The sequence below is a fragment of the Stenella coeruleoalba genome (assembly GCF_951394435.1).
Source record: "Stenella coeruleoalba genome assembly, chromosome: 3".
In the NCBI taxonomy this organism is placed as follows: Eukaryota; Metazoa; Chordata; class Mammalia; order Artiodactyla; family Delphinidae; genus Stenella; species Stenella coeruleoalba.
The window spans coordinates 166251881-166268039 of record NC_137148.1 but is presented as its reverse complement, the minus strand read 5'-3'; the positions used below and the strand labels follow the sequence as shown (position 1 = coordinate 166268039).

Genomic DNA, 16159 nt, shown 5'->3' with positions numbered 1-16159 from the left:
CACCGCCTGTGCTCCTGTGACTGCTTAGGCTCAGCTCTGGCTCTGCTGCTGTCGCTGCTGATTGTTTTCCTCTTCTTCCCGGCCCTCGGGTGGGGTCAGGGGTGTCTCCTCCAGCCCTGAGGAGGATGCCAGGAGCTCCCCGGAGGACGCTGACAAGCGGAAGACCACCGGGATGCGGGCCAGGGTTGGGTTGGTCTCCTGCAGGCCCTGGATCCACTTGGCCAGCGTGGCCTGGTCATGAGCACCCGCCATGCATATGGCGAAGACAGGGCCTTCCTCCACTGTCAGGAGAGACAGGCCCTCAGTTTGTGCAGTAGGGACTGGAGCAGCCCCCTCAAGCCCACATCCCTTCCAGGCCAAGGATGGGGGCTTTAAGCTCCCTTTGTCCTTTTCTGTGTTTCCAAGCCTTTGCACATGCTCTGCCTAGCCTGCCTGTCCCATGCTTCACCTAGGTGACACCTCCTGGCTCAAGTTTCCACCAGGAAATCCTCCTGACTCCCACCTGAGGCTGAGTTGTGTGCTCCTCCCCAAGAATGTAACTTGTCTGATCCACCGCTGGCCTGAGGGAAGGGACTGGGCCTGTCCTGGTCACGCCCAGTAGCCAGCACAGAGGTGCTCCATAAACGTTTGAAGGAGGATGTTTGAGGGCTGACAGGTCTGGAGCCCCTGAGTGGTGAGTTTTGTGCTTTCGTGGGGCGAGGTGGTGGGGTGGTGGTGTGTGTGTGTGTGTGTGTGTGTGTGTGTGTAACTGGACTAGGTCTCGGCCTGGGCCCCATCCCTCGACTCCAGAGGTGGCACCCCATCCCGTGCAGTGTTCAGAATCCTACCCATCCCAGTTTTTACCTTCATCGATGTTAAACTCGTAGTCATCCCAGCTGCTCCTCCCGTAGGCCAGGTCTAGCTGCATCGGGTAGTAGAGGTTCCACTCCTCTGGAATCTCCTCTACTTCCTAACCCGAGGGTGGGGGTGGGGGCCCGCGGAGGTGCAGGCAGAGGCCCAGGATGTTGCAGCCACCTGCCGCCTCTCCCCCGGCCCCTGCCCTCCCATACCCCCACCCCCCTCCCCACCTTTGAGCCAACTCACTCTTACCACCCCCGACTCCCACTTTGGGCCCTCACCCTCTCCTCGGGGGGCAGCAAGTCAGCTCTGAGGATGTGGTAATAGACACATTTGTCTCGAAGCCACAGGGAGAAGGGACCCTCAACGAAGATCGGGCGGGCTGGGTCGTGGTGGGCCAGGGCGGCCTGCTGATCAGGACTCTGGATTCCTGATGTGGAGACACACATTCCCGGGGCGTCCTGGCTGAGGGGCTATGCCCAGAGGCCCAGGGAGCCCACCCAGCAGGCCTGCTGAGAACCTGGCGCTCGCTCCCTCCCTCCTTCCCTCCGCAGGACCTTACCTACGATGTGGGGCTCCGTGGGATCCGTGGCATCTGTGGAGTCTTTGGACAAAGGCATCTGCAAGGAAAGTCGGAGTGGAAGCTTGCAGCCCCCACAGCCCCTACGGAGGAGCCCGGGAGAGAGAAATGGGGATTCTAGTGAATTCAGGACCCCTCTTGGGTCTGTCTACTGGGCCTCCAACAATCACTCGAGCCCACCGCCTTCTTGCTTCTATCTAATTGGGTAAGAGCCACTGACCCTGGATATACTCACATGGAGGGAACCCTGGAGCTGGCCCACCTGCGTTAAAATCCCGGCTCTGCCACTGTCTGCATGACCTTGGCTAAGTCACCGTGTGCCTCAGTTTCCCCAGTTCAAAATGGGGGCAATAACAGCACTTAGTTGAGATGGTTCTAAAATGCCGAGAACGATGCCTGGTACATGCTAAGTGCTCAGTGCATGTGAAATTTAAAAAAGGAAAAGAATTTCATGCAAACAGAATATGCCAGGAAGGAGACACAAGAAGCAAGTCACAGCATTTGCCTCTGTGGAGGGCAGGGAGGGAAAGAATAGCCTTTTGTAGCTTTCTAATTTTACACTCTGAAATGTGATTTTAAAAACTAAATGAGGGACTTCCTTGGCGGTCCAGTGGTTAAGACTTCACCTTCCAGTGCAGGGGGTGTGGGTCGATACCTGGTTGGGGAGCTAAGATCCCACATGCCTTGCGGCCAAAGAATCAAAACATAAAACAGAAGCAATATTGTAACAAATTTAATAAAGATTAAAAAAAATAATGTTACACATCAAAAAAAAAAGGCTTTTAAAACAAAAAACAAAAAACTAAATGAGGGAATTCCCTGGTGGTCCAGTGGTTAGGACTCGACACTTTCACTGCTGTGGCCCAGATTCAATCCCTGGTTGAGGAACCAAGATCCTGCAAGTCAAGCAGCGTGGCTAAAAAACAAAAACCAAAACTAAATGAAGTGCATTTTTGAAAAAATGCACATACTCTGACCGAAATACCTGTGAGTGGACAACTGTTGGCACACATATCCTCCACCCTTTCAGGTTAAAAAGAATGGACTCCTTTGGGACTTCCCTGGCGGTCCAGTGGTTCAGACTTTGCCTTCCAATGCAGGGGATGTGGGTTTGATCCCTGGTCAGGGAACTAAAATCCCACATGCCTTGCGGCCAAAACACCAAAACATAAAACAGAAGCGATACTGTAAGAAATTCAATAAAGACTTTAAAAATGGTCCACATCAAGAAAAAAAAGTCCAATACTTAATTTTTCTTTTTTTTTTTTGCGGTAAGTGGGCCTCTCTCGTTATTTTTAATATTAAAATAACATTTTTTCTAACATTGTATATCTTTTTCTCTCACAGTCAAAATCTTGGCTCCTATTACAAGTAATACACATGCTTATTTGACTTATCCATCAATATACATAAATGATTATGATATTACAGCTGACCATAACGCTAGGGGATTAAGTTCAGGATTCTCAGAATGCAGGCCACTAAGGATGTCAGACAACAGTGACTCAGAATTTTCTTCTCTCACTGGTTATGCTTGTCAATTGGATATTTAGCCACATATGTTTGTTTTCAACTTTGGTGGGTTCTTTCCCCTCTTTTTTGATTTTATATATATATATATATATATATATATATATATATATATTTTTTTTTTTTTTTTTTTGCGGTACGCGGGCCTCTCACTGTTGTGGCCTCTCCCGTTGCGGAGCACAGGCTCCGGACGCGCAGGCTCAGCGGCCATGGCTCATGGGCCCAGCCGCTCCATGGCACATGGGATCTTCCCAGACCAGGGCACGAACCCATGTCCCCTGCGTTGGCAGGCGGACTCTCAACCACTGCGCCACCAGGGAAGCCCTATATATATTTTTGATAGACTAAACATTTCCATAGTTTAGAAGCCAACCCATATTAAATAGATGTCTCCCTCCCATTCTTTTCTCTCTATCCCTATCTCCTCTGCCCACCCAGAGATGACCATTTTTATCCATATCTGACTTATCTTTGCATTACTTATTTTTTAAATTTTTTTATTTTTTGGGCATGCCGCCTGGCTTGCGTGATCTTAGTTCCCCGACCAGGGATTGAACCCGGGCCCTTGTCAGTGAGAGCTCTAAGTCCTAACCACTGGACCGCCAGGGAATTCCCTGCATTATTTATTCTTGTGAAAATAAACAAATAGCTATATGCCTTTTTATTTCTCCTCCCTTCTCACACTTTAGGTGGCTTACTACACCACTGTGCATGCCTCACCCTTTCACTTTTTTCACCAGTCTGATTGAGGTGCCACAGTGGACATGGACAAGTCCCTCTTGATAGATACTTGGATTGTTCCCATTCTAAATCTAGGTGGTGTCAAACAACAGGGTCCTACTGTATAGCACAGGGAACTATATTCAAGATCTTGTAATAAAGTATAATGGAAAAGAATCTGAAAAAATATATATGTAAACATATATATATATAACTGAATCACTTTGCTGTACACCAGAAACTAACACAACATTGTAAATCAACTATACTTCAATAAAGTTTTTAAAAAAATCTAGGTGGTGTAGGTGATCATTTTACCATGTTTTCAACCCTTCTGTATGCACTTTTAATAATGAAACAGGGGAAAAAAGGGATATTTAAATACAAAGGATATATATGCAAAAAACAAAGTATACATCTGCATGCAAATGCATAGATCTCTTGGGAAGGAGACATGGAAGTGGTCACCTCTGGGGAAGTAGCCTGGGGGCTAAAGGGTCAGGGTAGGAGAGGGGAACTCTTCACTGTGTGTTCTTGTGTACCATTTGGCTTTTTTTTTTTCCCCGCTGTGCCGTGTGGGCTTGCAGTATCTTAGTTCCCCGACCAGGGATTGAACCCGTGCAGTTCCCTGTTTGGCTTTTTAATGCATTACTTTTTTTAGGGGGGGTGTGTGTGGTGGCATGCCGCCCGGCTTGTGGAATCTTAGTTCCCTGACCAGGAATGGAACCCAGGCCCTCAGTAGTGAAAGCGCAGAGTCCTAACCACTGGACCACCAGGGAATTCCTTTTAATGCATTATTTTAAAAAACGAAGAAATGAGTTAAAAACTGCACTTCCTCTGCAATATGTTCTCTCACTGGGACACCGCATCACCACTCTCCTAGCCCCTCTGTCCTCTTCGCCTTGCCCCCAATCCAACACCATCCACACGGCCGCCAGGGGGCGCTTTCAAAGGCGCAAATCCTTCCAGAAACTTGACTTGCACCCCAACCCTCCTCTTCTTAAAACCTCCCCGTGGCCCTCTCATTACTAACCCGGTGTCCTACATGCCTCTTCTCTCTCACCCCAACTCCCTGCTCCGGCCAAAGGAAGCCCTTTCAGCATCTCCAGCCACTCCCAGCCACCCTCGAGCCCTGGCCCATGCTGCTCCCTCTGCCTGGAATGCTCTCCTCCCCTCTTCTGTTCTGCCTGCGCCCAGCTCACCCTCACCTCCTCCAGGAAGCCCTCCCTGCTCCCTTTTGGGCTCCCACAGCCCCCAGGATATGGGGAATATTTCATTTAGTCATTCGACAAACAGCTGTGGAACGTCCGCTTTGTGCCAGAACCTGTGCTGGGCCTTGGGAGACACAGGTGAAACTGAGTCACAGGGAACCAGGCTCAGCCAGGGTGGTCAGGAAAGAGGTCCTGACGAAAGGTCGGTGGAACTCAGACCTGAAGGAAGTGAAGTCCCGGAGGAAGGGTGTTCCTGGCAGAGGGAACAGCAAGCACAAAGGCCTCAGGGGGGAGCTGCCACAGACTGCTCAAGGAACAGAAAGCCATGCCCGGAATACAGTGAATGTGGGGAGAGGGGCCGAGGTCAGAGGTCAAGCTGTGCCAAGGGCCCTGGACTCTAGCGGAGGTTCTGCCAGCGAATCACGGCCTGTCTCACCACAATCACTTGGGCTTACTGAAGGGGGCCCTGCCACAGAGGCGGCCGAGGATGTGGACAGGGTGGATACCTGATAGACGGTGACCCTGGCACTGAGGTCGGGCTCCATGTGCCGCAGGGCCAATCTGGCCAGGTCCACTGGGTCCTGGGGCAGGTCCCGGGGCACGGGGAAGGGGTTGATATTCTTGAAGCGGGTGAACCACAGCTTCATGCGCACAAACTTGAGCATGGGGTAGCTTTTGCGCCCAAATATCTGAGTGAGCAGGAACTCCGTCTCCTTGTTGGGCATCACCCCTGTGCCAGGCAGATGGAGGCTGAGCCTCAGGGAGGGGGCAGAAGAGGGAAGGGATGTTGGGAGAGAGAGATGAGCAAGAGATGGGGGTGGGCGCGCAGAGGAGGAAGCCAGACAGAGAGACAGAGAGGAGACGAGTCAGAGCCAAGGAGCCATGGAGGGCCCCGAGACCCTGGAGAGGGAGGTGGCCCCCGCCCCTGCCTGAGCTGGCCTGCTGGCCTCACCGTGGTTCTCCATCTGCTCCAGGACAGCGATCCCGCACTCCTGCTGCCGTGGGTAGTGGAGGAAGATGCTGTGGAAGATGTTGCGAGGCCGGAAGACCTCCTTGGGGAAGATGTCAAGCAGCAGGTTGTAGATAGCCAGGTCCCGCTCGACGCCGTACTCCCGCATCTTGCGCAGGGCCAGGTAGATGAAGTCGACGTGGCCCCGCTTGTGCACGTTGTACTGCGTAAAGTTCTGCACCGCCTGCACGAAGCTCGCCTTGTCCCGCACCCCATCTGGCGCCTGCCTAAACAGCTCCTCATGGGGTGCCAGGGCCTTGACCAGCCCCCTCTGGGGTTCGGGTGGGCGTGGGACCAGCGGCGAGTCAGGGTTGTGGGCGGCTGTGCTGCAGTGGAGGCCCCGCGGGGCCTGGGGCGTCACCTGCGGATAGAGAACCACTGCTGGAATGTGGGTCTCCCAGTGCCCCTGGGGGACTGCCGCACTGGCTCTTTGCTGAGAAAGGTGCCAGCAGGCCTCCCTAAGGGCCACTGAAGAAGTGTGCTGCGCGCGTTACAGACCCATGATCAGGCACCATCACAAAGTGTGAGAGAGCAATGGTAACGCCCCGACGGAGGCAATGTTCACCACGATGACAGACACACACCCTCTGACGCAGCAATCCTGCATCTGGTATTTAAATCGGATAGCTCTAAAAGCACCTGCACCAAATGACTTTTGTTCGTCTGCTGCGTCAGTAGAAATGGCCCAAATGTGCATCGGCAAGGAAATAATTTAGCAAATGGCCAAGCACCTGGACAAGGAGCACCTACCGCTGTAAGGCGCACTGAGGAGGTCTTGTGTGACCTGGAGTGAGCTCCAGGGTATACCATTAAATGAAAAAAAAACAAGGTGTGAAACGGTGTGTACAGTAGCTTCCCATTTGTGTAAAAAAAAGAAAACAACAACAGCATATGTATAGTTGGTCCTCATTATTTGCGAATTCCATGTTTGCAAAGTTGCCTACTTGCTAAAATTCATTTATACTCCCAAAGCCAAAACTCTTGGCACTTTCTGGCCATTTGCAGACACGTGCAGGGGGGTGGAAAGTTGAGTTGCCCAGCGCCTATATTCCCAGCTGAGATGGAACAAGGCAATGCTTGGCCTTCTTGTATCAGCCCCCATGCTGTCAACAAGTGTCCTTTTATTTTATATTACTTTGTTTTATTTTTTTGTCTGTGCTGCATGTCTTGCAGGAACTAGTTCCCCAACGAGGGATCGAACTTGGGTTCCCGGCGGTGAAAGCACTGAGTCCTAACCGCTCGACCGCCAGGGAATTCCCAACGAGTGTCCTTTTAGAGGTTTATTTATTATTATTTTAAAATTTTTATTTATTTATTTTTGGCTGTGTTGGGTCTTCGTTGCTGTGCGCGGGCTTTCTCTAGTTGTGGTGAGCGGGTGCTACCCTTCGTTGAGGTGCACAGGCTTCTCATTGCGGTGGCTTCTCTTGTTGCAGAGCACAGGCGCTAGGCATGTGGGCTTTAGTAGTTGTGTCTCACAGGCTCTAGAGCGCAGGCTCAGTAGTTGTGGCTCACAGGCTCTAGAATGCAGGCTCAGTAGTTGTGGCACATGGGCTTAGTTGCTCCGCAGCATGTGGGATCTTCCCAGACCAGGGCTTGAACCCGTGTCCCCTGCGTTGGCAGGTGGATTCTCAACCACTGTGCCACCAGGGAAGTCCCTAGAGGTTTATTTAGTGTATGTTTTCTGCATCTTTTTTGTTGATTTGTGGTTGAAAAGGACCCCTAAGCCTGCCTAGTGCTCCTACGTGCAAGAAGGCCCTGCTGTTCCTTAGAGAAGATACATGTGGTAGGTAAGCTCAGGCATGAGTTATAGTGCTGTTGGCCGTGGGTTCAATGTTAATGAATCAAAAATCTATATTAAATAGGATGTCTTTAAACAGAAACACACATACAACAATGTTATGACTGATTGGTTGATGAAAATGTTACGACCTGAGGCTCACAGGAACCTTATCCCGTATCTCCCCTGGCAGCAATGGTTTGGTATTCGCTAATTCAGCGTATGCAGTGACTTTCTAGAATGTTACTGTGAATAATGAGAATCGACTGTATGGATACATATTTTTTGCTTTTGTGAAAAACATCTCTGGAAGGAAATACAATAAGCAGGCAACATCTTGCCTCTAGAGAAGGGAGCTAAGCGGTGGCCAGGCAAGAGAGAGAGAGACCCTTGTCACGGTACAGCCTCAGAACTTTTTGAATTTTGAACTATATTGTCTGTTGTAATTACCTATTTAAAAGATAGATTTCAAAAACTGAGTTGAGGGAATTCCCTTGTAATTCAGTGGTTAGGACTCCATGCTTTCAATGCTGAGGGCCTGGGTTCAATCCCAGGTCAGGGAACTAAGATCCCACAAGCCACGTGGCATGGCCCAAAAAAAACCAAAAAAAAAATTGAGTTGAAAAAAGAAAATGCAGATTCTGGAGTCAGCAGGAGCCTCAGCGTGACTGTCCTCCACCTGGTGATACCCACAACCCACTCTAATGCTCAGGCCTCTCTCCCCATCTATTATGATGGTACCTCCCTTGGGTCAAGGAGATCTTGTTCCCCAGAGTGGGGAGTGTATGCTGCTGGGAGCAGGTCAGATCCCTCTAGAACAGAAGTTGGCAAACTACAGTCTGTGGGGCAAATCCAGTCAGCTGCCTGCTTTTGTCAATAAAGTTTTATTGGAACACAGCCATATGCCTTCATTATGTCTGGTCTGGGGCTGCTTTGTGCTGCAGTGGCAGAGTTGAGTAGTTGTGACAGAGACCACATGGCCTACACAGCCAAAAGCATTCACTGTCTTACCCTTTACGAAAAAGTTTGCCAACCCCTGCTCTAGATGGTACCCTAATAGATTTACTTTCATTTAAATTGAATGTTTAAATTAGAATGGTTATACATAAGGCATCTTTTCAAATATATGGCTAATAAGAGCTAACATTTACAGAATTTTTTTTTTTTTTTTTTTTTGGCCGGGCTGTGTGGCTTGAGGGATCTCAGTTCCCCGACCAGGGATCGAACCTGGGCCCCCTGCAGTGGGAGCACAGAGTCCTAACCACTGGACCACCAGGGAAGTCCCTTACGGAATATTCTTATGTTCCAGGCATTGTTGAGTACTTTCTGAGAGTGAGGCTCATTTACTCTTCTCAACTGTCCATTGAAGGAGTGCCTCTTCGTGTACCCATTTTACAGATGAGGAAACTGAGGCCCTGGGAGATGAAACAAGATGCCTGGTGCCACACAGCAGCAAAGCAGCACAGCTGAGATTGAAGCCCTCTGTTCTGCTGCACCCAATAGCCATCCCAATATCCTGCTTAGGTAAGGAGATTTTTTTTTTAAAAAAAGGCATTCATTTAAAGTGGCACAGTGGTAAAGAATCCGCCTCCCAGGGCTTCCCTGGTGGCGCAGTGGTTGAGAATCTGCCTGTTAATGCAGGGGACACGGGTTCGAGGCCGGGTCTGGGAAGATCCCACATGCCGCGGATCAACTAGGCCTGTGAGCCACAACTACTGAGCCTGCGCGTCTGGAGCTTGTGCTCCGCAACAAGAGAGGCCGCGATAGTGAGCGGCCCGCACACCGCGATGAAGAGTGGCCCCCGCTTGCCACAACTAGAGAAAGCCCTTGCGCAGAAAGGAAGACCCAACACAGCCAAAAATAAAAATAAATAAATTTATAAATAAATAAATACTCCTGTTCTCTATTAAAAAAAAAAAAAAAAGAATCCGCCTGCCAATGCAGGGGACACGGGTTCGAGCCCTGGTCCGGGAAGATCCCACATGCCGCAGAGCAACTAAGCCCGTGTGACACAACTACTAAGCCTGTGTGCCACAACTACTGAAGCCCACGCACCTAGAGCTAGTGCTCCGCAACAGAGAAGCCACCGCAATGAGAAGCTTGCGCACCGCAATGAAGAGTAGCCCCCACTTGCTGCAACTAGAGAAAGCCTGTGCGCAGCAACGAAGACCCAACGCAGCCAAAAATAAATAAATAAATTTATATTTTAAAAAAATAAATAAAGTGAAAGTGTAGGAAACTAATACTACAGGTGGTATGTGCCTAGGGCAGAAAGCAGAAAAGAAGCTCTAGAATGCTCCAAAGAAGGGGAGACACCACAAATGAGATAATGCAAATGAAATGCATAGCACAGGGCCTGGCCCAGAGGAAGTGCTCAATAAGGGAGCTATTAATATTGTCACCATCATCACCATCCTTGTTATAATTTATGGCCGTTGATCAGCCTGGTCACTTAGGGTAAGGGAACGAAATTCAATTCACATCTTTACAAGTGAATACAGGAGTCACCCAGAGTCACCACCCAAATCTACTTAGCTCAGACCTTCTTGATTTCAAATTCAAGCCCCTCACTCATGGGCGCACCAACACTTCTTAAAATAAGAAGAGACATTCAACTGGCCCTCAGAGCAGACAGGCCAGCCCAGACCCCCCCACCCCCACCCCCGCCACCCCGAGCTGGCTTCACTGGGAGGGATCACTGGGAGGGATTTTGAGCAAATCCCAGGCCTGCCTGCCTCTCTCCACCCCATGACTGGCAGTTACCTGAGAGAAGGGGGCTCCGGTGAGGGCAGTGCTGCAGATACCTCCCCAGCCCCGAGAGAGGCCCCGGGCCAGCAGGATGGCTTGGGCCCAGCTCATGCCTTTGCCTGTCGGACAACCACCTAGAAAGAGAGAAGAAAGAGCATCAGCCTGGTACCCCACCCGCTAAAGGCAATGAGACCCCTCTCTTGGGCAGAGGTCACGTCCCAGACTGCATGCACAAGGTGGAGCAGAAGTGACTGTTACAATCAAAGGTCCCTGTTCTTCTGGGCCAAACCCTTCACTATCTTGAGGAATTTGCTCCTGCATTCGTCCCCCTCCCTACCAGATCATTCTGTTTTGTTTAACAGCTTTATTTGTGTACCATACAGTTGAACCTAAGTATAAAATCCAATGTGTTTTCAGTAGTTGACCCTTGAACAACACTGCTTTGAACTGCATGGGTCCACTTACACGCTGATTTTTTTTTTCAGTAAATACGTACTACAGTACTACACGACCTGTGGTTGGTTGAATCTTAGGATGTGGAACCGTGGATATGAAGGGCGGACTATAAAGTTATAATTGGATTTTTAACTGTGAGGAGGGTCGGCACCCCTAACCCCTACATTGTTCAAGGGTCAACTGTATATTCACAGAATTGTGCAACCATCACTAAATCTAATTTTAGAACACTTTTGTCACCCCCCCAAAAAAAACCCACCTATACCCATTAGCAGTCCCTCTATTTCCCTTCACCCTCAACCCTAGGCAACCCCTAATCTAGTGTCTATAAATTTGCCTACTCTGGGAATTTCATATAAATGGAATCATATAATGTGGGCTCTTTTGTGACTGCCTTCTTTCACTTAACATGTTTTCAAGGTTTATCCACGTTGTAATATGTATCAGACTTCATTCCTTTTAATTGCCAAAATTTTTTCATTATATGGATTTAACCATATTTTATTTACCCATTCCATTGATGAACACTTGCAGTTCTTCCCACTTTTTGACTATATGACTATTGCTGCTATGAACACTTGTGTAGCTTTTGTATGAACACATGTTTACACTTCCCTTGGGTATATACTTAGAAATCAAATTGCTGGGACATATAGTAACTCTATGTCTAATCATTTGAGAAACTGCCAAAGTGTTTTCCAAAGTGGCTGCACAACTTTACATCCCCACCAGCAATGTATAAGAGTTCCAATTTCTCTGCATTCTTGCCAATACTTGCTGTTGTCTTTCTTTTTGATTACAGACATCCTAATGGGTGTCAAGTGGTATCTCATTGTGGTTCCGATTTGCATTTCCCTAAAAGTTAATGATGATGAGCATCTTTTCATGGGTTTATTGGCCATTGTGTATCTTCTTCAGAGAAATGTCTATTTAGATCCTTTGTCCATTTAAAAATTAGGTTATTTATCTTTTTATTATTGAGTTGTTTATATATTCTGGATACTAGAAGCTTATGATTTACAAATACTTTCTCCCATTCTTTGAATTGTCTTTCGCTTTCCTGATGTTATTGTTTGCAGCACAAATGTTTAATTCCAATGAAATCCAATTTCTGTTTTACTTTTGTAGCTTTGCTTTTGCTTTTTTTTATGTTTTATCTAAAAAACCATTGCCTGGCCCAAGGTCATGAAGATTTACTCCTACGTTTTGTTTGTTTGTTTTGGCCACACCTTGTGGCTTGTAGGGATCTTAGTTGCCCCACCAGGGATGGAATCCATGCCCCCTGCAGTGGAAGCTCAGAGTCCTAACCACTGGACCACCAGGGAATTCCCCTCTGATCCATTTTGAATTAATCTTTGTGAATGGTGTGAGGAAGGGGTTCATTTCATGTAGATATCCAGTTGTCCTAGTACTATTTGTTGAAGAGACTATTTTTTTCTCATTGTCACTCTTGTTGAAAATCAATTGACCATAAATGTAAGGGTTTACTTTTGGGCTCTCAATTTAATTCTGTTGATCTATATGTTGAGCCTTATGCCAATACCACACTGTTGTGATTATTGTAGCTTGTAGGTTCTGAAATTGGGAAGTGTTAAGTCCTCCTATTTTGTTCTTCTTTTACAATATTATTTGGCTATTCTGGATCCCTCACTATTACATATAAATTTTAGAATCAGCTGTCAATTTCTGGAAAAAATCCAGCTGGGATTCTGGTAGGGATTGTGTTGAATCTGTAGAACAGTTTGGGAAATACTGGTATCTTAATAATATTATCTTCTGATCCATGAACATGGGATACCTCTCCATTAATTTAGATCTTTAATTTCTCTCAACGATGTTTTACAGTTTTCCGTGTAGAAGTCCTTTACTTCTTTTGTTAAATTTATTTGTATCTTATTCTTTATGAAGCTACTGTATAATTTCATTTTCACATTGTTCATTGCTAGCGTACAGAAACACAATTTATTTTTATGTGTTGATCGTGTATCTTGCAACCCTGCTGAACTTGCATTAGTCCTAATAGTTTTTTTTTTTTAATTGGATTCCCTGAGATTGTCTACATACAAGATCATGTCATCTGCAAACATAGACAGTTTTACCTCTTCCTGTCTAATCTGGATGCCTTTTATTTCTTTTTTTTGCCCAAGTGTCCGTGCTGGACCTCCAGTACAGTGTTGAATAGAAGTGGCCAGGGTGCACATCCTTGTCTTGTTCCTGATCTTAGCGGGGAAAGCATCCAGTCTTTCATCATTAAATACGATGTCAGCTGTGGGTTTTTCACAGATGACCTATCAGGTTGAGGAAATTCCTTTCCATTGCTAGATGCTGAGTATTTTTATAAGAAAGGGCATCAGATTTTGTCAAATGCTTTTTTTTTTGCTTCTATCAAACTAATCATGTGCTTTTTGTCCTTTAGTCTATTAATATGGTGTATTACATTAACTGATTTTCAAATGTTAAACTCATATTGCATTCCTCGGGCAAATTCCACTTGGTCATAGTGTATAATTCTTTTTATATGTTGCTAAAATTGGTTTGCTAACATTTTGTTGAGGATTTTTGTATCCATGTTCATAAGGGATATTGGTCTGTAGTTTTCGTTTCTTGTCGTGTCTGTTTGGTTTAGTTTCAGGGTAATGCTGGCCTCATAAAATGAGTTGGGAAGTATTTGGATCACTTTTATCACTGTTTAAACTTTCTCTAGCATCTTCTTCCGCCTCTGCTCCACATCTCTGCTCCATTTATAGCACAGCTTCTCCCAAGAGATGTCTGCACGCTGTGTTCCCTCCTCACTCTCTCCAACTTGGCTGCTGCCCCAACCACTCCACTGACACCACTCCTGTAAAGACCCCTTGTGTCTTCTACATTTAACAAAGCCAGTGAGCCATTTCTTTGGCTCATTTTGCTCAATTTCTCAGAAGGATTTGGCATAGGTGAGGTCCTCCTCCCACCTTGACACTCTTGATTTTCTTCCTAGTACCCAGGTCTATTTCTCAACCATTCAGTAAGACCTGCTTCCTTCTCTAAAGTTTGCAATGTTTACAAACTTGAATTTGCAGATGAATCACCAAAGATCTTGTTAAAATGCAGATTCTGATTCAGTGGGTCTGGGGTGGAGCCAAAGACCATACCTCTAACAAACTTCCAAGTGATGCTGATGCTGCTAGTCTGGAGACCACATTTTGAGTAATAAGGCTGCAAAGAGTCCCACGTTCTGAATTTATCTGTCTGCTACTCTAAGGCATCATTCAGCTTCCAAGAGAGGTTCCTCTCCTCTCTGTATTCCTGTAGGCAGCTCTAATGGTTCTTAAACTTTGTTCATATTAGAATAATCTAGGGAGCTTTAAAAATCCCCTTGTCCAGGCCATACCCCAGATATACTGAATCCAAATATCTAGAGGCATGGCCCAGGTATCAGCATTTTAAAGCACTCAAATGACTGTAACATGCAGCTGAGATTAAGACTTTAATCTAAACCTTTGCTATTCAAAGTGTGTCCCAGGGACCAGCTGCATTGGTTATTATCATCTGGGAGCTTATTAGAAATGCAAAATCTCAGCCCTAACCCAGACCTGCTGAATCAGAATCTGCATTTTAACAAAAGTCCAGGTTTCTCCTCTGTGTGTTAAAGTCTGAGAAATGATGATATATGCCATGAGCTCCAGCCTCCATACCTAACTGCCACTTTGGTGTATTCCCCAGCCATCTCAAACTTATGTTGCTCCAAATTATATCCCTGATGAAACTTGTTCTTCCTCATCCTAGCCAATGACATCACCATTCCCAGTCATTCAGACCACAAACCTGGGAATTCTGAGTCCACTGTGTCCCTCACTCCCCCATCCAATCCATCAGCTACTCCTGTTGACTGCTTCCAAATCCACCTCAGATGCATCTATTTCTCTCCATCTGCAGGCCACCACTCCAGTCCATGACCTCTTTCCACCTACCCAGCCTCACACTTCTTTCCTTACCTGCCTCCACTCAGTTCGCCCCCCAGTGGTCAGAGGGAGCTTTTTAAATGTAAAGTAAATTCAGTGTTCTCTGCCTAAAATCACTAATGTTATATCACACAAGACAAAATCAGGCAGGGTCCGCCCCTCCAAACTCAACTCTTAGTACTGGCAGCTCCAGCTACACCGTTTCTTAAACAAGCTGACTTTATTCTAGCCTCAGAGCCTTTGAACTTGCTTCTCTTTCTGTAAATTTCTCGCACCCCCCCCCCCCCCCCCGCCACACCCGCTCCCATCAGTCCAGAGCTGTCTCTGGTCATTCAGGTCTATAGTCAAATAAGAAGCCTTCCCTGACCAACGCCCCACTCCCAATCTAAAGTCCCGTCACCCTGATCAATGTATTTTTAGCAATTATTAGCATCTGAAATCACATGTTTCATTTACTTCTGATTTGTTCAATGTCTGGCTTCCCGGGGAGATTTCCCGGGGAGCTCGGGGATTTTTGTGTGCCTTATTGCTGCGTCTCCAGGACCTGGGACAGTGCCTGGTATATGGTGGGTACCCAGCAAATATCAGTTAATGGGAAGAGCTAAATTTCTACAAAACTTCTAAAAATCTTAATCCCTAGGCAGGGTGTACCTACAACAGCTGAGGCTGGCTGCCAGGATTTTGAGTCCCTTCGGAGAAAGGGACAGACGCGGGATCCAATTCCAGCCTAGCTGATGACTTGCGGCGTGACCTTGGAAGAAGGCTTTAACCTCTCTGAGCCTCAGCAGTCTCATCTGCAAAATTAGAGATTAGGGATGTGGGGAGGCGGGTACAGAGAGGGCGGCTTTTTCCAGCACATCCCCGCCCCGTACCCGGAAAGGTCACAGTGCCCTGGCCCTGCAGCCGCGGCCCTCCGGGGCCACCCTTCCGCAGTGCCAGCACAGAACTGGCCGCCCCGGGGCCCAGATATTCGCGCTTGCCTCCCCATGCGCGACCTACCTACTCACGCGGCCGGCCGCGGAATCCCTGCCGGTTCTACCTTACCGCTGGGCGCCGCCATGTTGCACTATCCGGGTCACGGGCCGCCAAGGCTACAGCAAATCAAGAACACCGGTTTCGAAAGGTCCCTCCCCCAAGAGAGGAGCACCAATAGGAAGGTAGAAAGGCCTTGGTCCCGCCTCGTAATGTGCCAGGCCCCGCCCTCAATGAGGCAAGCGGCGTCTCATACCTAGGAATTAAGGAGTTTTGGTTCGGGAAGGAGTGACTGCCCCATTTCCGGGCTGGGAGGCTGGACTTGGGGTGGGGGTGGGGCCTGTGAATCCTACTGGCAGCCCCAGTTTTCCCACCTGA

At 47.7% G+C, this 16159-nt stretch overlaps 1 protein-coding gene and 1 long non-coding RNA gene across 6 annotated transcripts; one reads left to right on the top strand and one right to left on the bottom strand.

Moving 5' to 3' along the window:
• Positions 1-27: 27 nt before the first annotated feature.
• On the bottom strand, positions 28-15884 carry ECSIT (ECSIT signaling integrator). Of its 5 annotated transcripts, none has more exons than XM_079917800.1 (9): positions 15809-15884; positions 15461-15603; positions 10428-10546; positions 5831-6265; positions 5385-5608; positions 1400-1457; positions 1119-1267; positions 844-949; positions 28-281 (listed from the first exon to the last, which is right to left on the bottom strand). In XM_079917800.1, the coding sequence occupies exons 2-9, from the start codon at positions 15601-15603 to the stop codon at positions 31-33; spliced, it is 1485 nt and encodes a 494-aa protein (XP_079773926.1). In that variant the 5' UTR covers positions 15809-15884; the 3' UTR covers positions 28-30. The 5 variants fall into 5 exon arrangements, with proteins under 5 accessions (XP_079773926.1, XP_079773928.1, XP_079773927.1 ...); XM_079917802.1 differs by having other exon boundaries at positions 844-901; XM_079917801.1 differs by having other exon boundaries at positions 5831-6248; positions 15465-15603.
• LOC307184336 lies at positions 265-5984 on the top strand. Its single transcript, XR_013827710.1, has 3 exons — positions 265-673; positions 1392-1622; positions 5853-5984. It is a non-coding gene; the product is annotated as an uncharacterized lncRNA (long non-coding RNA).
• Positions 15885-16159: the final 275 nt, after the last annotated feature.

Excerpts from the sequence above, each read along its gene's own strand:
- ECSIT (XM_079917800.1), bottom strand. The coding sequence starts at position 15,603 with ATGAGACTGCTGAGGCTCAGAGAGGTTAAAGCCTTCTTCCAAGGTCAC. Across the intron at positions 10,547-15,460 it reads GCCAGCCTCAGCTGTTGTAG|GTGGTTGTCCGACAGGCAAA; the intron begins GTACACCCTGCC and ends CTCTCTTTCTAG. Across the intron at positions 950-1,118 it reads TGCTGCCCCCCGAGGAGAGG|GAAGTAGAGGAGATTCCAGA; the intron begins GTGAGGGCCCAA and ends CCCTCGGGTTAG.